The sequence below is a fragment of the Myxocyprinus asiaticus genome, chromosome 5 (assembly GCF_019703515.2).
Source record: "Myxocyprinus asiaticus isolate MX2 ecotype Aquarium Trade chromosome 5, UBuf_Myxa_2, whole genome shotgun sequence".
In the NCBI taxonomy this organism is placed as follows: Eukaryota; Metazoa; Chordata; class Actinopteri; order Cypriniformes; family Catostomidae; genus Myxocyprinus; species Myxocyprinus asiaticus.
Window position 1 is genome coordinate 7,477,566 of NC_059348.1, and position 24,935 is coordinate 7,502,500.

At 38.8% G+C, this 24,935-nt stretch overlaps 1 protein-coding gene across 3 annotated transcripts; it reads left to right on the forward strand.

Moving 5' to 3' along the window:
* Positions 1–536: 536 nt before the first annotated feature.
* Positions 537–22,680, forward strand: LOC127440871 (uncharacterized). 3 transcript variants are annotated; one of them, XM_051697915.1, is made up of 8 exons: positions 537–663; positions 17,007–17,041; positions 17,154–19,678; positions 19,775–19,876; positions 19,962–20,137; positions 20,287–20,355; positions 20,547–21,256; positions 22,562–22,680. In XM_051697915.1, the coding sequence occupies exons 1-3, from the start codon at positions 645–647 to the stop codon at positions 18,039–18,041; spliced, it is 942 nt and encodes a 313-aa protein (XP_051553875.1). In that variant the 5' UTR covers positions 537–644; the 3' UTR covers positions 18,042–19,678; positions 19,775–19,876; positions 19,962–20,137; positions 20,287–20,355; positions 20,547–21,256; positions 22,562–22,680. The 3 variants fall into 2 exon arrangements, with proteins under 3 accessions (XP_051553875.1, XP_051553876.1, XP_051553877.1); XM_051697916.1 differs by lacking the exon at positions 537–663 and adding an exon at positions 1,144–2,447 and having other exon boundaries at positions 17,154–20,137.
* The last annotated feature ends 2,255 nt before the right edge of the window (positions 22,681–24,935 follow it).

Below are 24,935 nucleotides of genomic sequence, written 5' to 3' on the forward strand. Positions count from 1 at the left end.
ATGGCTTTTATTCAGTGCTTTCCAAATTGGTAAAAAAAATAAAATAAAATAAATAAATAAATAAAATTAAAAAAAAGCCAATGAACTGTGAACAAATTATCCATGTTTTAATCATGTATGCAGTTGATATATGTTTTTATACATTTTCGTTTAAAATAAATTGGTAACTCATATACAGTTGCTGAAGTTTAGTACGGAGGTCACAACCTCATGCATAAAGCATGGTCTGTATGTGGCTTGTGTGGCAGCCAGCAGCGATCGCGGCACAAAACTGGATTTCAAGACCGATGTCAACTTCATCGAACAGACGTCGTTTAGAGGCAGGTCCGGAGTGGCAATCGGGAAGATCGGGAGAATTCCCGCTGGGCCGGTCAAAAATTGGGCAGGTTAGGTCTCGCATGTTGATTGACAAACATTCATCATATGTCGCATAACAATTGCCAACAGTCCGTAACATCCGGTATTTAAAGGATCAGAATTGCGTTCCCTATTATAGCGGACGCGGTCTGTATTTTATCATCTCACACCCAAACAAATGAGAGAGTAGCCTGTGAGAGACGAAACTGATGTGGCGCTGCTTCACTTGACAGCGCGGGAAGGATCACGGAAGATCCATCGAGAACAGATAGGCTACTAATAGCTGAATGGATGAACGTGCTTCAGGTACAAGATCATCACAAGTTTAATACTGACTGCAGTCTCACAATCTCAGTTAATTAATCTCTGAAATCCTCTTCCCTAGCAGTGCAGTATGATAATAGCAAAATTATTTTTTGTCACAAAATAACAGAATACTTAAAGTAAATGAATACAGATGCAACAGCACGACACGGTACGAAAATAATGAGACTTTACAGCTCTCAAAAGATTAAACTCAACGAAACAAACTGCACAGAGTGCCTTCAATGTTGTATCATGCCATTAAAACCCTCTTAAAGAGACAGTAACCATTTTACCTTTGTCCTGAACATTTACATTCCAAGTAAAAGAAAAGTACAACTGTGTTATTTTTAGTCTTTTATTTCACGCTTATCATTGTAAAATGGCACGTTTTTGAATGGCATGTAAAAATGTAAAAACAATCACTCACACACACAACACACACAAACTTAATTGTTTCACTGGATCTGTTGCTATTTTAATTATCTAAAATACAAAGCACTGACCATTTAAAGTGTGAGCCTGTACATCTTGAAAGAGTTATAAACATTTACAGTTCTATAGTGTTATTATGTGCCTAGATAGTCTTTAAAATAAAATTAGTTTACCCCAAAATGAAATTTCTCTCATCATTTACTCATGCCATCCCAGATGTGTATGACTTTCTGTCTTCTGCTGAACACAAATGAAGCTTTTTAGAAGAATTTCTCAGTTCTGTTGGTACTTTCAATGCAAGTGAATGGTGATCAGAACTCAGAAGGTACAAAAATCACATAAATGCAGCATAAAAGTAAAACATTCAACTCCAGTGGTTTAATCTATGTCTTCAGAAGCGATATGATAGGTGTGGGTGAGAAACAGATCAATATTTAAGTTTGTTTTTTTGTTTTTTTACTATAAATTCTCCTCCGTCCAGTAGGGGGCGATATGCTTAGGTAAATCACCAAAAACAGAAGAAGAACTCTTAAGAGAGAAGAGTGCTTATGAAAGTGAAAGTGGAGATTTATAGTAAAAAATGACTTAATTATTGATCTGTTTCTCACCACTTCTCATTTACTTGCATTGAATGGACCAACAGTTCTTCTAAACATCTTCATTCATGTTCTGCAAAAGAAAGTCATACACATCTGGGATGGCATGAGGGTGAGGAAATGATCAAATATCCCTTTAACATTCACTTATTTTTACAACACATACAATGATGTCTTACGACAAAGTGAAAATCTTAGTGAATGCCGTATGTGGTATAATGACATGGAAAGCTTAAATAATTTTCAAGTAATTACATATATTGCATATTTTTGAGTGATCTTGTTTTATTGTTATCATCTTCACCTCCAACCCCCCTTTTGGGTGTGGGCTGACTTGGATATGACATCCCGGGCTGAATATGAATCCCACTCCGGCCCTATTTAGAGGTAGGACAGACGGCTCATTTAACAACTAAAAACGGCCGTTAAATGAGATCTTCAGACGATCAAATTAAGACCATAAAAACAGAATGCGATCATTTCCAGATCATCCGCTCTTTCACAGACGTCTCCACGATGTACGTGTGCTATCTGGGAAGAAGAAAAAGGTGATCCACCATTAGAGGAAGCAAGAACAACAACAACAGAACAATGGAGAAGTATATGTCCGTTGACTACTGCTTGACAGTACAGCCCAACTGTGCGTATTGCCACCTACTGGACTCTTCTATCTCAACTTCTATCAGGACACTATTGATGAGGAAAATTACGTCACGCGGACTGTGCGCGGACCGTCGCAGTACGCAGACAGGCGAAGTATGCTTTGGGCTTTAGAGATTAATATAATGAACGCTGTTAAAGCATTTATTTACCTAATTTGGTATAACTGTTTCATTATGTTGTTTCGATGGTGTTGATGCATTTTGAGGAGTATAATCTGTGTTTTTTATGCGAGTGAGAGGAGTAAATTTGAGCGCTGTTGGATATTTATTTGCACATGTATTTTGCTACGAGTAGGCTATATTACAAACGGACACCTGAAGCCAACTTCTCTTTTTATAATGCCTGTATTCATGTCTGTATAATATAACACAAGGTAAATACACATGGAATGATGTACAATAACAGGTATATTATAAAATAAGATGTATATTATAAAATATATTCTAATACCATAGTATTCTGCGATTCGTTTGTGTACAGTAAAATATAGCATGTAAAGAATCTTTTTCGGGGATTTTCTACGAGCTCAGTGCAAACGAATTTCTGAACCTCGCTGCTATTTTAATGCCATGAGAATATAACAGGTACAGTGATATACATATTAAAAATGTAAATACAAAAAAAACATAAGCAGACTTTCAAAAACAGAACGGGTTTATGTTTGCAGTACAAAGGGTTCATGAACAGCAACTATTTATTTTTAGTTATATAATTTTCGGGGTTGTGTGTCAGCTGCATGTATGTCTGTGTTTGCCAGTTGATTAGCGCCACCAATGCGCTGGATTGAGCAGATGCAGTGAATGACACAAAACTCTAATCCCATTGGGCAGTCAGTTTTCATCGCAGTCCGATGAGAAAAAAAATAAAATAAAATTATGAACACTCTCCATAAAAAAAAACCTTCGGATTGTCGGCGAACGATTTGTTGGGCCCGATGTGCATAGCGTCATAGCAATACATTACCGTACAAAAGCTAGTTCACAACGAACATTCGTACCGGAAAAACAAAAACGGACTTGGTGTGAACAGGCTTTAAAGCCCATATTTGACATATGACATGGTTTAAGAAGATTAAAGTATATATGTGGTTAGAATAGTATGTAATCTATCACGCTACCCTGTCCGATTGAAGAGAATATTTTAAATGTCCAAGTTATTGGCTTTCAAGAAAAAGGCAGAAATAGTATGTCTGCATAGCAAATTTCTCATGCCCATATTTAAATAATGTCATGGTTTAAGACGATGAAACTATATATGTGGTTAGAATAGTATGTAATCTATCACTCTACCCTGTCAGATTGAAGAGAATATTTGAAATGTCCAAGTTACAAGTTATTTGAAAATAGTGCATCTGTCTTATATGATATATCTGTGTAGAAAAGCTCAGGAGCTCATATTTAAATCATAAAAATATTAGTCAATCTCAATGTCAATGTCAAATTTATTTATAAAGCACAACTAAAAACAACAATAGTTGACCATTATGCTGTGCAACCACACATACAAAAAGAATACAAAGATAATTTGACAATAAGCAATTTTAAAAACAAAAACACACAATACAACTGTAAGGTTGATTGTAAGCCAGGGAAAAGAGATACATCTTTAAATTTGTAAAAAGTATTTTCCACCATACTGAATTCTTCTGTTTTTGTGTATCTCTCATACTAAATTTTTTCAAAGATTCAAACAAAATCTAAAATAAATGCAATCTGAGTTGACAAAAAATACTGTTTTTAAATGTTAATGTTATTTATTGAAGCAAAAAAGTTATCCAATACCAACTGGGCCTGTGTGAAAAACATTTGCACCCTTAATTACAAAATCCCCAAATATATGAAACTGCATTCATAATAGGGTTCAGCTGCACTAGACACACCCAGCCCTGATTACTGCCAGCCCTGTTCAATCAAATCAACAACTAAATAGAACTTATTCAGCAGCACAAAGATGACTAAAATGTTTCACCCAGTAGCACACTATGCCAAGTTCGAAAGAAGTTCCAGAAATTGTGTAAAAAGGTGACTTAAATACATCAGTCTGGGAAGGGTTACAAAGCTATTTCAAAGGCTCTGGTACTCCAAAGAACACTGTGAGAGCCATTATCTCCAAATGGAGAAAATTTGGCACAGTAGTGAACCTTCCAAGAAGTGGCCGACCTTCCAAAATTCGGCGATGACTCATCCAGGAAGTCACAAAAAAGCCAAGGACAACATCCAAGGAACTGCAGGCCTCTCTCGCATCAATAAAGGTCACTGTTCATGACTCCACTATTAAAAAGACACTGGCCAAAATACCATCCATGGAAGAGTGGTGAGGCAAAAACCACTGCTAACCCAGAAGAAGATTAAGGCTCGCCTGAATTTTGCCAAAACACACCTTGATGATCCTCAAAGCTTTCGGGAGAATTTTCTGTGGACTGATAAGTCAAAAGTGGAACTGTTTGGAAGACAGGGGTCCCGTTACATCTGGCAAAAATCAAACACAGTATTCCACAAAAAGAACAATATACCTATGGCCAAGCATGGTGGTGGTAGTGTGTTGGTGTGGGGATGCTTTGCTGCTTCAGGGCCAGTGCGACTTGCAATAATTGAGGGAAACATGAATTCTGCTCTCTCTATCAGTCCGTGAGTTGAAGTTCAAGTGCAACTGGATTATGCAACATGACAATGATCCAAAGCATAGGAGTAAGTCCACCTCTGAATGGCTAAAAAGAAACAAAATAAAATTTTTGGAAAGGCCTAGTCAAAGTCCTGACTTGAACCCTATTGGGATGCTGTGGCAGGACCTTAAACGAGCAGTTCATGATGGAAAATCCTTCAATGTGGCTGAACTAAAGCAGTTCTGCAAAGAAGAGTGGGAAAAATGTCCACCACAGCACTGTGAAAGACTGATCTCCAGTGTTCAGCCACACAACAAAAAAATGGAGGAGACGAGTACAATTACAAAAATAGCGACATTTTTATTAGACAACACACACCTTGCCAAACCACAAAAATTGCTTGAGCAAAAGGGAATCGTAATAAACTAGTACAAGTAGTGCACGTTAAATGGAGCCCAGAGTGGAAAGAGACTCAACAATCACCAGAAAGGAAGCGGGTTATATAGACTGGAAAACTGTGCGCCGGTGTTACCAATCACTCATCAGCCCAGCTTTCACCTGCGAACATGACACAAAAACACACACACATACACAACAAAAGAAAAAGAGATGCCAGCAGGGGACAGACTGACAGGACCGTAACACCAGTTCTATCAGGAAGACTCGCAGATTTGAGTTAAGTTTTAGATTACATTTATTTGATGAATATAAAAACAGGAATGTAATGTCTCTCTTTGGTGTAAGACCTGTCTGGTGGTCCGAAGAAGTTATACTTGGAACCATCAGATCCTGCCGGAGATAGGAGGCAGGGGCGAGGAGTCTACCCCCATGCAGGACGGGACTCAACTGGTGGCGGTGGGGTAATGGAGGTTGCTGTGTTAGCACACTGAAACAGCAATGTGACAGATTGTGAGCAGACTTATAAATCAATGTGATTGGCTAGGTGTTACCTAGCTAATGGCACAATGATGTACAGCTGCTAGTCTTCCCGCTAGAACTACACTGCGCTTACATTTTTATCAGGAAGACTTGCAGATTTGAGTAAAGTTTTAGATTACATTTATTTGATGAATATAAAAACAGGAATTGGGAGGTCACGTGACGCCATGCAAGGAGCGGACGTGTAAGCGACGAGCTCTGCGCACTTTGCTGAATTTTCGATTATTCTTATGTTATAATCTGGTGAAATTTTATACACCCAGTTACTTATTTGCCCTTTGTTGCAAAACATGGCAAAGAAGTCAAAATCCTCGGGCTCTGGAGACATTAAAAGACACTTGCGTGTTCAGGATGAAAGACCCGACAGGCCTACAGACCGGGGACTCGATCTGGTTGGAGCGGCGGGAGAGGAGATCCAGCATCAGTTGTCCAACATGTCGGTGATGTTGACGAAGATTCTTGCTGACTTGGAGGATCTCGCTGTAATACGTCGATCGATTATGGCGATGGAAACAAACTTCTCTGAGTTAGCTACAAGAGTGACTGATGTTGAAAAACGAATCGATTTTCTGGAATCTTCAGAGAGGGAATTAACCGCTAATCCGCCCGTGACCAAAGTTGATTTGGAACATCTCCTTGACAAGATTGAAGATCTTGAGAATAGAAACTGCAGGAATAACGTTCGAATTGTTGGAATTCCTGAGCATGAGGAGGGCAGAGATATGGTGAAATTCCTAGACAAGTTTTTCCCGAGTCTGCTCGACATAACAGGCCACAAGCTGGAAATCGAGCAAGCTCACAGAGTGCCGGCTCGGAGATCTGCTGAGGGAGACAGGCCCAGATCGATTCTGGCCAGATTTCTGAGATCATCCGATAAAGATCTTGTGTTGCGCCAGGCGAGGAGCAAGGGGAAGCTTTCTTGGAAGAACCATAATATTTTCTTGTTCCCGGACTTTGCGAGTTCGACAAGAGAGAAGCGCGATCGGTTCAAGGAATGCAAGAAACTCTTACATCAGAAAAAGATCTCGTTTGCTCTGATGTTCCTGGCCAAACTGAGAATAGAAATGAAGGTCGGTGGCAAAGTATTCACATGTCCAAATCTGGCAATGTCTTTTATAGAATCAATGTCTGAGTAAACCATTGGATGTTTCTCATGTGAGTGGGCCTGACTCACTGTACTTACTCTTGAGGAAGCTGGGTGACATTTGAGGTTTTTTGCGTTGGCTCCGCCGTGTGGCTGGAGCTTGTTTTGTGAATAACACTTTCCTTAAAGAAAAATTTGCATTGAAGTTCCCGGACAGATTGAGAGTGGACACTATGGATGACTGCAAAATATCTACATGCTCACACAAAGGACGTCATTTATAAATCTGACGGATTGTGTAAGTCATGGTATACTTTTATGCAGCCTCTGAGTGAATTGACTCGATCATCCGGGGGAACCGGGATGCCGGTTTTGTTTCTTTTTGTATTGGTTCCGCCTAGCGGCTGGAGATTGTTCTGTTGAATAACATTCCTTTGGAACAGCTGTTGATTCATCTGTTCGTTTTTCGTGCTTATTCCTCCTGCTGGCTGTGGTTTGTTTTGTTAAGGTTTTTTTTTTTTTTTTTTTTACGAGACATTGGAATGATTACGTCATCCGTTGAACTCATAACAGCCAGCTCACTGAACATTAATTTGTCTGTCCGAGGAATCTGAATGGTTTTTATATCAGCTGAAATTTGTTTTGTGGAAGATCACACCTTTGAGACAGTTCTGTGAATGAATTTACATGTTCTTTGTGTTCATTCTTCCTATTGACTGGGTTTATTTCACAAAGTATTTTCTGTTATGTAATTAAATTGAGCAATCCGATGGCAAAGTTGTCGTGGGGACTCATGGGCATTCATGGACCTTTTGAGTTTAGAGAGATTGTCGCCAGTTGCCAGATTGTCACCAGTCTTTTTTCTGTTTGTTTTGTTCGCGGGGATGTTTGGGGGTTGATTGTTTCACTAATGGGGAATGTGGTGTTCATAATTTTGTTTTTGGCACACAATTTATTTTTTCTATTATATCAATGTGTCAGTTGTTAATATAAGTGTACTATCTCAATCCACATGGAATGTAAATGGGATGGGGCACCCCATAAAAAGAAGGAAGGTTATTTCTTTTCTTAAACGTAAGAAATATGATATAGTGTTTCTTCAAGAAACACATCTCTCCCCGCAGGAAGCTGAAAATTTTGGGAAGATATTGGGTGGACATGCTTTCTTTAGTGCTGGCACAAGTAAGAGCAAGGGAGTCATTATATTGATTAATAAACATTTACAATTCAAATGTCTCAAACAGATTAAAGATAAATTAGGAAGAGTAATTATTGTTTTAGCTGAAATTCAAGGGCAAAGGTTGATTTTGGCTAATATTTACGCACCTAACTCTGATGATCAGGGCTTTTTTATAGATCTTGAAGGGATGTTGCAAACTGCTGGCACCCCTCATGATATAATATTGGGAGGAGACTTTAATCTTTTGATGGATTCAGTCCTTGATCATAGTGAAGCAAAAGTGTGTAAGCCCCCTAGAGCAACACTGACGCTTCACAGGATGTGTAAAAATCTTGGTCTTTCGGATATTTGGAGACTTTTGAACCCATCTGGTAGGGACTATACATTTTTTTCATCAGTCCATAAGATTTATTCTAGAATAGATTTTTTTTTTTAATATCCAAATCCCTAATTTCATTTGTTGTTGATTGCTCAGTTGGAAACATTTTAGTCTCAGATCATGCCCTGGTGAGTTTAGAGGTGATGCCACATATAGAGAAAAAGAAATCATATAGTTGGCGCCTTAATGTATCCCTTCTGCAAAATCCTGATTTCCAACAAATGTTAAAGACTGAAATCAATGTTTATATGGAGACCAACTGGTCCTCAGTGTAGGGCTTTACTGGTTGTTTAGATCAGTGTTACTATCAGAAATAATTAATAATTATTTTTGTAGTTATTAATTAATATTAAAATTAATCAATTGAATCTAACTCATTAAAACCTCATATGGGGCTCCAGTAAATGTAGTGTGCTACGTTTAGGAGCAAGTTTGGTTATTAGCAATAATTAATAATTATCAAAGATAATTATTAATTACTAAAATCAATAGAACATTGATGAGAATCAATGTTAGCTTTTTTTTAATCCTTTAAATCAACAATTATCAAAGATAATCGTTAATTGTTAACATCAATGAAACATTAATTAAAATTAACACTAGCTTATTGATCATTCAAATTCAACAACCATCAAAGATAATTATCAATTATCAAAAATCGATAGAATATTAATAAGGATTAACATTGATGGGGCACCACCCTGGAATCAGGGACTAATAACCAAATAGTAAAACAGTCTCAATATTAGATGTTTTCTTAGGAAAATCGACATCAGAAGAATATCGATTTTCGGGGAAAAAACAATGAATGAAGGTTTGAATCCGAGCACTGACATCCTGTCAGCATGACACAGGTGTATGCAAAACAAACCAAAACACTTCTCTTTGTAATATAAACAAAGTTTATTTATGCAGTAATATCAATTAATAATTAATACAATACAGTCAAGAAACTTCCGACTTACAACTACAAACTAAACAGTGATATGATTAGATATGGAAATAAATATAATCCTATAACACATAAGGTGTGTGTGTGTGGGTGTGGGTGTGTGGTTAGTATGAGAGAGAGAGAGAGAGATGATTAAGTGACAGCCCTAAAGCCGATTTCGCAATAGTGGGAGAGAAAACAGCTGTCAGTTTATTACTCAGAGACGCGGTGGACGGCTCGTAAAAGTCCCGCGTTATTTGACTCTTTAATGGATGAACTCAGTTGCTGTTTCACTCGCGATGGCGAAATTGCACAACAATCCAATTTGGTTGGACCACAATACAGCAAAACAAATGTGATAATTAATACCCTGAGTATTAATAATGAGCGGACATGGCAGTCCGTAAATTGTACAAGCAAAAACCTTGAAACACAAGAATAACACACTATAATATTCTATCTCTGCCCAGACGTAAACCTCTTACTTGAATCGCATGAGGACACAGGTAGAATGTGTTTTCCTCCATCCTTTAACTCTGACCCGGTTCCTTGAGGCTCGGGTGATGACAGGAGGCCATTTCCTCGCTCTGTCGGCGGGCGGTACGGCTGTTGATTCTCGGCGGGCTGGCGGAGAACTCAGAAATGTCGACTTGATTGAAGATGGAAGAGAAATCTTTAATCTCTTCACTTCTGTAGGCAAACGGATGAAGATGCGAATTGCTCGGCGGTCTTCGGATCTGTTAGAGTGTTCGGTTGAACACAGAGTAATCTCAACTCGTCCAGCGAGATGGAGATTGTATGGCCACAGTTTCACGAGGTTGCACAGGAGAGCAGCGAAGAGCTGCGTCCACACGCTGCAAACAAAGTTGCTGGAAGCAACTCACGAAAGCATTTCAGAGGTATTTCAACTCCTGATGATGTCATGGTTTGAGGTGACGTTCTGTTGTGTGCCTCATCCAATAGGAGTTGAGAGTTCGATCCTTTAGTAAGCAAGGCTTCATGGATTTGTAGTCTGTTTTGGACTCCCTTTGTTTGATTTTGGCGCGATTTTTTTCAGTAAGATTTACGACTTGGAAGTTGGGGGCTTGAGTTAGGTTTTTATGACTGTGTTAGGCCTGCCTTTGTCTTCTATCTGAATACATGAGGCCCAACATCAGTATCCTCTGTGGGCGTGGCTTGGGAGGAACTTAAAGCAGTTCTTAGGGGCCGGATCATACAGTATGCCTCATTCATCAAAAATTCCAAAGCACGAGAACTTATAGAGTTGGAAGGAAATATTAAAAGTGCAGAGGCAGAGCTGAAGCACCGTATGTCAGCTGATGGCCTCAGAGAATTGACCCGATTGAAATATAGATATAATACTATTTTGTCGTGGAAAGTGGAGTTTTGGTTATTCAGGGCAAGACAGTCATACTTTGAGTCGGGTGACAAAGCAGGGAAGCTTTTGGCTAGATATATAAAGCAGAGAGAGTCTTTTTCTACCATTCCCTCAGTGAAATCTGCTGGTGGTGAAATATTTACCTTAGCCACTGATATTAATAATGCCTTTAAAGAGTTCTATATTGATCTTTATAGTTCCACATCTTTGTCTACTGATGAAGATATTAGAAACTTTGTGGAACCATTAGATCTTCCTAAACTGACGATTGAGCAAAAAAACTCTGAGATAACCTTGGAGGAGCTTGACGAGGTAATTAAGTCCCTACCTACTAGCAAGGCTCCGGGGCCAGATGGTTTTGCTGCAGAATTTTTTTAGATCTTATGCTACAGAACTGGCTCCACTTTTGTTAGAAGTTTATACTGAATCATTAAAGAATGGAAAGCTTCCTCCAACCATGACACAAGCCCAGATCAGTCTGATTCTTAAAAAGGACAAAGATCCAAGCGAGTGTAAAAGTTACCGTCCAATTTCCCTGATCCAACTAGATGTAAAAATATTGTCAAAAATTTTGGCTAATCGATTAAGTAAAGTTATGACATCTCTTATACATATAGATCAGGTGGGGTTTATTCGGGGCCGCAGCTCTTCTGATAACATCAGGCGTCTCATAGTTAGTGTTCATTTTGACCCTTTAATAAATAAAGTTTTTTAAATAATTAAAGTTTTAAAATAAAGTTTTCGAGCGATGTGGGCAGGTGGGCTTCATTACATTTATCGATGATTGGGAAGGTTAATCTTATTAAAATGAATTGTATTCCAAAATTTAACTACCTGCAACAATCTCTCCCTGTAGATGTCCCCCTCTCTTATTTCAAGGAATTTGATAGCATAGCGAAGTCCTTCATTTGGAATGGTAAACATCCCAGATTGCATTTTAATAAGTTACATAGGCCGATAGACAAAGGAGGGCTAGGCCTACCCAAGATTTTATTTTATTACTATGCATTCAGTCTCAGACATTTGGCTCATTGGTCACTTCCACCTGAGAGAGCCCCTCCCTGGTTTGTTATTGAACAGGCAGTTCTTGCCCCTATTTCACCATTACAAAGCATCTCTATCAAACTAATCGGAAAAGTTAAGTTACACCCTGTTATTTCGCATTTACACTCGGTATGGACTAAAGTGTCCAGATTGTTTAAATTGGACACTTATTTAAATGCTGCCTCGAGCATATGGCAGAACCCAAGACTGTGTATTGGCAAGTCTCCTTTCTGCTGGCCGGAGTGGATTGTGAGGGGGGTTGCTACACTCGGTGACCTATATGAAGGTGGTGTGTTGAGATCATTTGAAAACTTGGTCCAACATTTTGGGATCCCCAGACCTCAGTTTTATAGGTATTTACAACTGCGCCACCTGCTTTGCACTATTTTTGGGAGTAGCACACACCCCCCTAAGGAGGCAGATGCTTTGGGAGTGGTGAATTCGGCTTTTGGAAAAGGTCATGAGGCATCAGTGTACTACTCCCTATTAATTCAGAGTATGGGGGACGGAGCCTTAACTTCTCTCAAGAGAGTATGGGAGAAAGATTTCAACTTGGCATTGGAGGAAGGAGTGTGGGCTAAGATTCTTAAAAACGTTAAGTCTGCATCTAGTGATGCAAGGGTGCGTCTTATACAATTCAAAATTTTGCATAGATTTTATTGGACCCCCTCTAGACTGTATAGGCTCGGTCTTAAAGACACACCCACCTGCTGGAGATGCCAATTGGAGGATGGAGATATGGCCCATGTTTTTTGGTGGTGTGTCGAGATCCAAAACTTCTGGTCGAAGGTTCAGAATTTTGTGTGCGACGTGGTGGGCACTCAGGTTTCATTTTGCCCCAGACTTTGTGTTCTGGGCGATGGGGCGGTCATCGATGTGGGGGATGGCCATATAGGGAATTGGGTTCTGACATGTGTGATGATCGCCAGGCAGGTTATTTTGAGGTGTTGGAGGTCAGCTGGTGCGCCCCCATATCCGGAGTGGTACACGGAGGTGGGGAGGGTGGCAGCTTATGAGGAGGTGTCATCTGGAAGACAGGGTGGCTTGGATAAGTTTGTTCGGAAATGGGGCAGGTATTTGGAGTTTTTGGAGGGCTCTCGGGTGGGGTGTGGAGAGAGTAGTGTATTATAGTTTGTATGATTATTACGTGTGTATGTATGTATGTATGTGTGTATATATTTTTTGGGGGGGCGGGGTCAGGGAGGGGGTTTGTGGGGTTTAAATGTTGATTTTATATATATATATATATATATATATATATATATATATATATATATATATATATATATATGTGTGTGTTTACAATTCATTGTAAAAACATTTAAAAAAAAAAAAGGAATTGAATGTCTCTCTTTGGCATAAGTCCCATCTGGTGGTCCGAAAAAGTTGTACTCGGAACCATAAGATCCTGCCGGAGATAGGAGGCAGGGGCTAGGAACCTACCCCAAAAGAGAAGATCCGGTCAGGTTATGAAACAGGTCTTGTGTTTGGCGTTCAATCTAGAGACGAGAAATGTGATGTGAATATCTAGAATTGACACTTGGCATGAAATATTCCGTATCCCTGGCATAGTTGCGCAATACCTTTGTAGTAGGAAAAGCCTTGCTTGCATTTACTGTTGGCTTTTATGAAAGAAGGTATGATAGATTTTTTTTTGGGGGGGGGGGTCCTTGAGTTTTATTTTGTCCTTAAGTGCAATTTTTTTGTCCTTGTCCTCAAGTACAGTTTTTGGACCTCCGTCGAGGAGCTCCTGGTTGTGCAGAATCTTTGCTGAACAACATGGTATGAGGCCCTACGTTAGGCCAGCATTGTTGTGCAGTATCTTTGTTGAAGATAAAAAACATTTGATTATGAACCCTCCGACGAGGGCGGCGTTGTTTGGAATATCTTTGCCGAAAGGTGAACAACGTGAATGATTTATGAAGACACATACGATACAAATTTCTGCACTTTAATGATGCCTGAATGAGAAATAAAATGTAAATATGCTGTGAAATAGGAATCACCCCCCTGTATGACCTGATCATATAAGGCGCAAAATGCATTACGCTGGTAATGAAATTATCTGATGAATAAGGGAATGCAGTGCAGAGCCTACCGCTAGGTGTCAGAGGCGTGCCACAACAGTGGTGCTTCCGATGGAGAACGTGGAAGTAGATGTATAAAGTAAGAAAACACTGCATTTTCCAAAGCGGCATTAATGTGCTCTTGAAGGTGCTCGGGAAGGGGACACTGCTCGAAATGTTGTTCTGAACAAAAGAAGAAGTTAATCATTTCACAAAGGACTCTTTCACAAGAATTTAGTGAAGGCTACATTTAAACTGTGATGCCATGCTCCCTTCAGAGTGCCCACATCGTGAGCTCTGTCTTTCATAGTGAGTAGGGCATAGATAGGGATGATACCTTGTATTGGAATTCGCCTGCTATGTGATTTAGAGCGAAGAGCGTCCTATAAAACAGGGATATCTTACTGAATGGAGTGATGAGACCCTGTACAATGAGAACTGTACATCATGACATGCCTGAATAATGATCTTAATTCCCCGATGGGGAACACTCGGGCATGCAACACGTTGAATGATATGCGAGTGAACCTTAACCAAGTTACCCTCATGGCGATCACGCTGTGAACGCGTGATTGCCTGCCGTTACTATGAGAGTTTGCAGCGCAGCGAATGCGCTGTTGACCTGAAATATTGCCTTTTGATTTTGATTTTGATGCAGATGTGTTATGATGAACAGACAGCATAGGCAACAGAAGGCCTAGACCTATGACTATAATCTGAATGCATTTGATGGATATGATTGAGAATTTTGCTTATTTCTGATTGAAATCAGCTGCTGCCTGAGCCGATGATTTTGACAGACTTGGCGAGGAGCGCACTCCTTCCACGCCGGGTCGTACATTCCGATTGAGGTGGATGCGATCTCCAAAGTGAATGAGATATGGATGAAGATCCAGGTTTGCTGATTGTTTACTCCCCATGGGTTTGTATGATATGGGCAGAAGTTGAGATGAAGTGACGGTGTCGTTGGGAAGGGAAGGCGGGCTTCCAGAGATGTTCTGTGCACTGGTTCGCCTGTGGCCTGGAGAGATCGGAACATGTCTTATGCTCGTTTCGAGGGAAATAACACCGTCCTCTAGAGAGCTCTCGCAGCCGAAGCTACAGAGGTTAGTTCACTCTCCGTCTCTGTAGCGGATGTAACCCGATCCTTCCGACGGGTGAATATCTGCAAAGCCGCGGGTCCAGATGGCATTCCGGGCCGCGTCATCAGAGCGTGTGTGAACCAACTGGCTGGTGTTTTTACGGATATTTTCAATCTTTCCCTCTCTTTGTCTGTAGTCCCCACATGCTTTAAAATGTCCACCATTGTGCCTGTTCCAAAGCAATCCAAAATCACTTGCTTAATGACTGGCATCCTGTTGCTCTGACCCCCATCATCAGCAAATGCTTTGAGAGACTAATCAGAGATTACATCTGCTCTGTGCTGCCTCCATCACTGGACCATTGCAGTTTGCTTACTGCAACAACCGCTCCACTGATGATGCCATTGCATCTACAATACACACTGCTCTCTCCCACCTGGAAAAAAAGAACACTTATGTGAGAATGTTGTTTGTAGATGTAGGGCCTTGGCCCACTCAAAATGGCAGCAGAGACCGCATGGCCCTTTGTTCTATGATCAAAGGAGAGACATTGAACTCAGTTTCCTAGGATCCTTCACAAATTCACAACTGGATGCGAAGTCCCACCCAGTCTCAAACGCCATTGGTCAAAAGTGGCCTACGACCGATGACGTCATCTTGTCAATAAAACCAGCAGACAGATGAAGTTCGGCCTCTCTGTGCTAAGCTCTGCCTGGCTGTTAAGGGACATCTGTACTGTGCACGTACTGAAGGACGTAGTTTATTCAGTGTACAGTTAGATTGTGTGTGTATATATAAGCTATTCTTAAGTGTTTGTTTATAAGATTTGTTAGTTTATACAAGGTTTGTAGCTATATTTACTTGCTATATTTGATTAAGTGTTTGCGTAGTGTAGTTCATTAGGTATCGTAGGTTAAGGTTTGTAGTTCTCGTATATTAGAGATTTTTAGATTACACCACTGTCTCCACGACAACTGGGCAAATACAGTTACATTTGTGGTGAGTAAAAGTATTAATATATTAACCTTTAGATATATATATATATATATATATATATATATATATATATATATATATATATATATATATGCTATAGACGCTGCGGGTGAAGTGCACGAGATAAGTTATATTTCTAGCTCCTGACGCACAATCTGTCGAAAGAATTGAGTCTTAAATAATAGAAAAGCAAACATTTACTGTCGTGACAATTAAACACATTTTAACGTTTAAATTATGCAACAACAAAAAAAAATCTTACCTTTCAAATGGTTTTCTGTCCCCGTAGTCTGCCAGCCATGCTGTGTGCATATTATAGGCGGATATGGCCCAACTTCCTGTTCTCCTGTGGGTATACTGGCGGGCAGCACACTATATGCATGCCGCCACCTATTGTACTGGAGTTTAATCAAAATGGAGTATAGTTTTGAATACCCTGGCAAACACACTGAAAAGTAGTCATTTAAGCGGATCGTAAATGCAAGTAACTTTTGGGCAAATCTCAATAATAATTCACCTGTGTTTGTAGAAATATGTAGTTCATGAACTTATTCTTCACAGTTGGGTGTAGCCTGTGTTGCCTGTTGATTCAGCCTGGATTTATGTATAAATACATTTCATTTTGGAATTATCTTTAAACCTTTATACAATACTACATTCAAATTTAAATTAATTAAATTTATATTTAAATGAAAAATTCTTACTAGGAAAATTTTACAAATTGTTTACTTGAAAACAAAACCATGTGTTACGAGTTTAGTTTTATATGCTTTGTCACAAAAAATGTCATTTATTACATTTAATATAAACACGATATTCAAGTAAACATCCAACTTAATCTTTAATAAAAGCAAAAGCACTTGTAACAGTATGGGGTACTGAGTAACAACATTTAAGCAGCTTCTTAATTTATCCTGTTTTAAATAATTTGATGTATATATATTAACTTATGTTTATTTCTGTTTTCTCAGCCTTTATACTTCTGGCAAATATGTCCTCCAAAAAGGTAAGTTCAGCACCAAATCAAATTATGTTATATGGTTGATACTGGTAGTTTGAGAAAAACAAATTAAATCTGGAAATGTATTGAAAAACGTAATTTATTGAATTATTGGCAGAGACACCAGTACAGTAGCTTGATGACGTCCAAAGAGCGTAAGAGGCAGTACAACAAAATCTGGGCTAGAGTGTCAAGGGCACAAAAGAAGGCAGCCAACAAAGAAATGATCAGTTCAGTTGAGATGGCCAGCATTGCTGAAAGTGACAGCCTTAATCACAACCAGCACTTTGAGGTGGATAATCTTAACATGTTTTCAGATCCAGCCTTGTCAAGTTCTGAGAGCGAACAAGATATGACACCCACGCTCAGGAAAGAACTTTCAGAATGGGCATGTATGTTTCAAGTTAAACATAATGCTTTGGATGCTCTCTTAAACATCCTTAAAAGACATGGGCATGCAGAATTCCCCCATACTGCAAGGACACTCTTTGGAAACGAGAACCATTATGAACATACTACCAAAGATGGTGTTGAGAGTGTACAGTTTAAAGTGGCAGATCAGCTCTCAAAACATCTGAGCAAATATCCTGCAGCTGTGACAGACCATCTGCAGTCACTTGACCTCTCCATAAACGTTGATGGGCTGCCATTATTCAAAAGCTCAAACCTATCCCTCTGGCCAGTTCTCTGTTCCATAAACTTGTCACCAGAATGCATTTTCCCCCTGTGCATATCTACTGCTGCATCCAAACCCAAAACTCTAAACTTTGTCAATGACACTGTTCAGGAATTGGCAGAACTAATCCAGGATGGTCTGACCTGGGGAGGCAAATGCTTAAACATCCAACTAAGATGTGTTACCTGTGATGCTCCAGCAAAAGCTATGGTCAAGTGTGTAAAGCAGTTTTCTGGATACTATGGGTGTGATAGGTGCAACCAGAGGGGATCCTGGTATGGTCGGATGATATATCCTGAAACAAATAACCTGATCATGAGGACAGATTAATCATTCAGGGAGTGCTGGCTACCTGAACACCATCAAGAAGAGCAGATCTCACCCTTCTCTGTCCTCCCAATTGACATGATCAAATCATTCCCCATAGATTATATGCACCAGAGCTGTCTTGGGGTAATGAAAAAGTTGCTGCTGTTGTGGACAAGAGGCAGAAGAGATTTCCGGATGTCATCAGGAGATGTGACCCGTGTAAGCGAGAGGCTGGTGACACTAAAGAAATCTATTCCTGACTGCTTTGCCAGGAAACCAAGGGGCTTGCAGGAAATTGAACGTTGGAAAGCAACAGAGTTCAGACAGTTTGCTCTGTACACAGGGAAGATTGTTCTGAAGGGAGTTCTACAAGATCAGCTGTATGAACATTTCTTGTGTTTCAGCACAGCTCTTTGCATTTTAGTGAGCCCAGATCTTACAAAGGCACAAGGGCCTTATGCAAACCAGCTGCTGAAATATTTTGTGGAGAGAGGACGGGAGCTATATGGGGAGACATTTTTAGTTTACAATGTCCATTCCTTGCTGCACCTTGCAGAAGATGCCCAAAACTTTGGCAGCCTTGACAACTGCAGTGCATTCAAGTTTGAGAGCTATCTTCATCAGATGAAGAAACTGGTCCGCTCTGGGAAAAATGTTTTAGCACAAGTTGCAAATCGTCTGGAGGAAACATCAAAGTCGAAGATAGAAAACAAGGAAAAGTTGATGTCATTCAAGTGCCCAAACAATGTGTTTGTGTTAAGCCCTGAACAATGTTGCGAGGTGGTGTCAGAAGAAGTGGACAGCACAGTGTTATGCAAGGTGTACACAAATTTACAGCCATATCTGATGACACCATGTGATTCCCGTCTGTATGGAACATACATGACTAACATTAGGCATTCTCAAATGCTTTGTCTAGACAGAAAGTCACTTCAGAGGAGGGCATTCATCGTGGAGGAAAACCATGGGATCAGAATTGTGGTGTCCATACTTCATACTTTCTAGGGTGTGACAAAATGTACATAAATGGAGTAGTTCACCTTGAACTATTCCTTGAAGTATTCCTTTCGCTCCCTGAGTCTCTGCCTCCTGAAGCTTTACCCCATGAATCTCTGCCTCCTACAGCTTTCTCCCTTCTTCTAGTGACTTGCTCTCCAGCGCCATATGTCCTTTTGAAAATTGGACCATGCATGTAGAAAACAAGGCCAAAAACAACCTAGATGTTTCCAGTTAAAAAAAATAAAATAAAATAAAATTTGGAAAACACAGTTTAAGCATGAGGTTAGAGAAAGTAGCCAATGGTTGTCTATTAATAGGTAATTTTGTACAATTCATGTGTGTATTGCAAGCTGAACTTACAGATCTATCTGAACTTTACTTACAGGTTTATCTGCACTATGTTGTGCTCCATTTCATTGAGCAAAATGAGGTTGAGGTGGCACCATCCTTGTGGTTAGAGTGGAATGATGGGGTAGGATTTAGTCCATATGTTTTTTATAAAACAAATGATAAACATTAAACAAGGTCAACTACATGCATATAAAAAATTAAACAAACATTATTGTTTCTGTCTGAAAGATATTGTTTTGCTATTGGCCTAATTCAAATGCTGGGAACACGGTCAAAAAATTTGCCATTCCAGACAAACATCTACCAAGGTTCTTTTTAATCTCAACAAATACCGGCAACCATTCCTAAAATATAAATGTTTATATAATGTATATTAAGCAAAAGTTGTGCTATTTTGAGAACAGACAGTAACAACATGGCAAGATATCGGGCCCAAAAAGCACTGGAAACCTCTCAGGTTGATGAAAATAGTGTACGAAAGATCATCCCACCAAGACGATTTAGAGGTATCAGATCTGTGCTGACACTGTAAATAAGGTAAGGTTCTTTACATTGAAAGACAATTGCAGTTTTAACTTTTGTTTCTTGCAGAAGAATTCCAGCCCAGCAAGCCCAGAAGGGCACAACAGACACAACACTATAAGTATTCATATAAAACAAATGAAGATGGAATGATCAAGGAAAGCCAAAATGCATGTTGTCTATACATATTTTCTTTAAATGCTCATTTTGTTTTACAGTTCAAGAGGACAGTGAATCACCTCAAGGTGAAATTATTATTATGTCACTCATTGCATTCATTGTTAAATATGAGGTTAAACAGTGGGTATAAATGATTCAGAACAGGACCATTTTGCATCGGTTTCTAACTGATATCAAATACTTATTTCTTGCCCTATTTCTTTTGGCCCTGAAGATGAGATTTCCAGTTTGAGAGCGAATAAAATAAATAAAAGGTCAAGATCAACAGCAATTGCACCTGAGTGTAAGTAGAAAGTTAAAAACTATTCAACTGTTGAATATTTTATTATAACAAAATGTAAGATGATAATCTAAAGAATACAGAGAACCCCCTTTCTATGCTGTGCAAAAATGACCTAATTTAGGAAGGCCTATACATTTAGAAATGTCAAAAACATTCAAATTTCTGTTAATGTTTTTTTTTTTTTTTTTCAGCTGAGGAGACTGATGAAGGTAAGGTCACTATGATTTACTTTCATATGTTTTCCTGTGGAGGAATTAGAAGAGCTGTGTAATAAGCTGAAAGATCCTGACTTTCGAAAGAAGATGGTATGTGCCATAACACAAGCAACATTATTGTTAACCTGTAATAATTTAAAAACCATTTACTCTTGTGTTTAATTACTGATTGTTTTTGTTTGTAGATTCGTTATCTGGAGGCAGCTTGGGAGGTGGAATTAGGAGGATGCTGAAAAAAATTGGAGATAACTCCTTATGGGGACAGTACAGTTACAAAGGGAGAAAGGGAAAACTTAAATTTCAGCACCTCCTTATCAATGATGTCGTCATACGTAACTTGCCACTAATGACTAATAATGTGTCTGTGTCAATCCCCAAGATCTCAAAAATTATTTGAAATGTAAATAGGTTGTAAATTAGAATGACATTGTAAATGTAAAAGTTGTTAGTTCTCAGTACATAAATATTCATAGCAGTTAATGGTCTATTTTGAAAACAATATTAATGTTTGACGCTTTTGGAATAGAACTTTCTACATCTGAGTTCTAGTTTTAATAACTGTGATCTCTGTATTGAATCAAGGTGCCTGTAGTAAGGCATACCCACACCAAAAATCCCAGTGTGTGGAGGAAATGATTGCTGTGACCCTAAAACATGCACCAGATCGTGCAAAAACAGCTAATCAGGTGAGTGCATTATGGATGGATGGATGGCAAAACACTGTACATACATGATAGTCTATAAAATGGTTAATATGGAATACTAATCAAACAAAAGTACTTGCATTCAAAGGCAGCCGGCACAAACAACATTTTATATCAGTGAACATTTAGTGGAGACTGCACTAAGAGATCTACTTTTTACACAATATATTATAATTTGTATCTGTTTGTCGTTATTATAGCTTTGGGTCATGCGTCGCAAACTTATCCACTTTGATCCGGATGATCAAATGCGTAATGGAGTTCCAAATGTAGCGCGTAATTAACAAAACGTTTCTTTCGCTTTACGCTGCGGGCAATAATATCACAACAATATCAAAGATCATAAACAGATCAACATATGTCAAGTTATATTACTTGATGTCACAGTAAAACATGAATAGAGGCCATTTTCATGCGCTGAGCTGATGATCTCTGATCTGTGACTGAGATGCCCCTGTGACAAGGTCGCACTGGAAACGACACTAGATTATTAGCTCAATTACTCTAGTTATTTTTATTTGTAAGCCTACATGGCTGAGCTTCGTCTCTAAAGAGATCGAGCAATATATTTTAGCGTTTGCTTTTACACTATACACACACTGCATAAGCCAGTGACACAATTGTTTCAACCTTAAACAAGTAGCTGCAGAACACTTTACATATAATATAGGCTATAAAACTGATTGGCGGGGGACAAGTTTAACCAGTTTGATCAGGATGAAAAGCGCAAATGTGCGCGTAATCGAGTACCAAAAGTCACGCTTAATTAACAAAACGTTTATTTCGCTTTACGCTGCAAACAATAATATCACAATGATATCACAGATCATAATAAAAACAATCAATATATGTCATAAGACAACTTACTTGATGTCACAGTAAAACATAGAGCTTATTTTTGGTACGCTGAGTACATGATCTCTCTAGCTGTATCTGAGATGGGTGTGACAAATTCGCCATGGAAACGAAGCTACTTTATGAGTTACATTATGAGCTCATGAGATCGAGCAGTATGATGTTTGCATTTACACATATACACAATGGTTAAAAGCTGTCCAAGTTTACCCACTTTAACGTTTAAGCGAACTGTTCACGGCAATTATGATGACATAAACAAGAACAAATTAAAATATTAGGTTGAAAAAGACTTGAGGGCATGCTTTCAGTTTTAACGCAGAATTTTGTCTCCCTCACCTTTAAAAAGATTGTTAGGGCTTTTATTGCAAGACAACATTTTAGACATATCAAATCATAACACTACTGAATGTGTTCATTTCGTTGTTTTAGGTTTGAAGCCAACGGGAAGAATTGCCATCGGAATAACCCCACAGCTGACAACCAGAGACACACACACACAACTGCTATAAGCGTGTTTGCCTGACACACACACACAGAAAGAGCACAGCACCTTTACAATTGTTCAAAATAAAATAAACGTACTTTGTTCCTTACAATTTCTCACATGTCTTTTTTCTTTGGTTAGCCGAGAAGTAAAAATAAATGACGTTCAAAGGACATTAAGTGAAAGTCCCAGCTAACAAAAAAGGTCCTCAGAACGTCCCCTAAATGTCCTCTGTGAACGTCCCCTAAACGTCCTGAATGGACGTCCTGTGAACGTCTCCTAAACGTCCCGAATGGACGTCCTGTGAACGTCCACTTGAACGTCCGGAGGACGGCAAGAGGACCCTACACATGGACGTTCGTGGGACATTCGTAGAGGCCATTTAGGGGACGTTCTGAGGACCTTTTTTTGTTAGCTGGGATAGGCCTAAATGCTCAAGCGCACACACATTCGTTCTAACTGTCTGCTCAGACTAACAGCCTCACCTGTTGTTCCTGTCAATCAGACACACAGTGTCAAACAATGAACCAAAGATGCCTGAGGGAGGGCGGAGCCAACTTATTATGTTGTTCAGATTGTATTCGTTTTGAATTGTTACATTTATATACACTTTGTTTACATACATTAGAAAAGTTATACTTTAAATGCACATGTGTAATAGCATCCTTCTTTTTAAAATGTATTTCAGTTTGTGGGATGCTGCAGTTTTGCAAATTGTTATTTATTTTTCTTTGACATGGTGCAATATTCTATTATGCTGTTCAGATTGTATTCGTTTTGAATGGTTAGATTTATATGCACTTTGTTTATATACATTAAAAAGTTATACTTTAAATGCAAATGCAAACCAGTGCATTTTTAAATACATTGTGGTTAAGATAGAGTATGATTTCATTTAATAATTAGAATTGTTTTTAACGCCAATCATAGTCAAACTATCGCAAGCTGTTTGACCTGGAAAATATACAAGACTTTTTTTTTAAAGAGCCGTTTGGGAGCCAAAAGAGACAGCTCTTTTTGGTGAGCTGAGCCGAACGAGCCGGCTCACTGAAAAGAGCTAGAATGCCCATCACTAGTTTGTACGCTTTACATGCGCATGTGTTCCAAGAGCACTATTGCGGGTTCGCGCCTAAATGGTCAAATACACTTTATAATTCCGCCAGTGCCCGTCTTGGTGAGGATTTAATGTAAACGCAGTCGTTTATGTCTAAAGTGAATTTAAACAGTGGGACAAAAAGCGTATTTGCATCAAAATGTTGGACTTGAAGTGTACATACCGAATTGAGCACTAGTAGGCTATGTCATATAAAGTCTTTTAATCAAACAACAATAACAAGGAAACGAGAAAACCACTCACTACTTTTGAGTAGCTTTAAAAGTATTAATGTAATAGAATAAAACAGTGACATTTTTAATAATATATGTATTTTTAAATATTGTTCGTTTTTTAATAATACCGACCCCAGATGCAGAGATTGTGTTAATTATTTATAATAAATTACCAGGAAAGTAGAGATGATAAAATAATTTATAATTATGCTTAGCCTTTATAAAGATCAACATTTGCAGAGCAATACTTAAGACAGAACATTCCACCAGTCACAAACTTCAGAAAATTGTGCATCATGCATTAGAATGAGAACACAACTATTGCTGGGCTTAAAAGATACAAGAACTAAATCAATGTTGAACACTGTATCTCAAAAGGAGGACAGTGTGGCCCCCCATGTGCTACTTAAAGAAATAGTTCACACAAAAATGAAAATTCTCTTATAATTTACTCACCCTCATGCCATCTGTTTATGACTTTCTTTCTTCAGAACACAAATTAAGATTTTTAGAAGAATATTTAAGCTCTGTAGGTCCATTCAACGTAAGTGAAGGGGTGCCAAAATTTTGACACTCCAAAAAGCACATCAAAGCAGCATAAAAGTAATACATACAACTCCAGTGGTTTAATCCATGACTTCAGAATTGATATGACAGGTGTGGGTGAGAAACAGATCAATATTTAAGTCCATTTTTGCTAGAAATTCTTCTCTCTGCCCAGTAGGTGGCGATATGCATAAAGAATGTGAATCACCAAAAACACAAGAAGAAAGTGAAAGTTAAAGTGGAGATTGACTGAGCAGGGAGGAGAATTAATAGTCAAAAAGGAATTAAATATTGATCTGTTTCTCACCACATCTATCATATCGCTTCTGAAGACATGGATTAAACCACTGGAGGCACATGGATTAGACTACTTTTATGCTGATTTATGTGATTTGTGGAGCTTCAATATTTTAGCACCGATTCACTTTCATTGTATGGACCAAA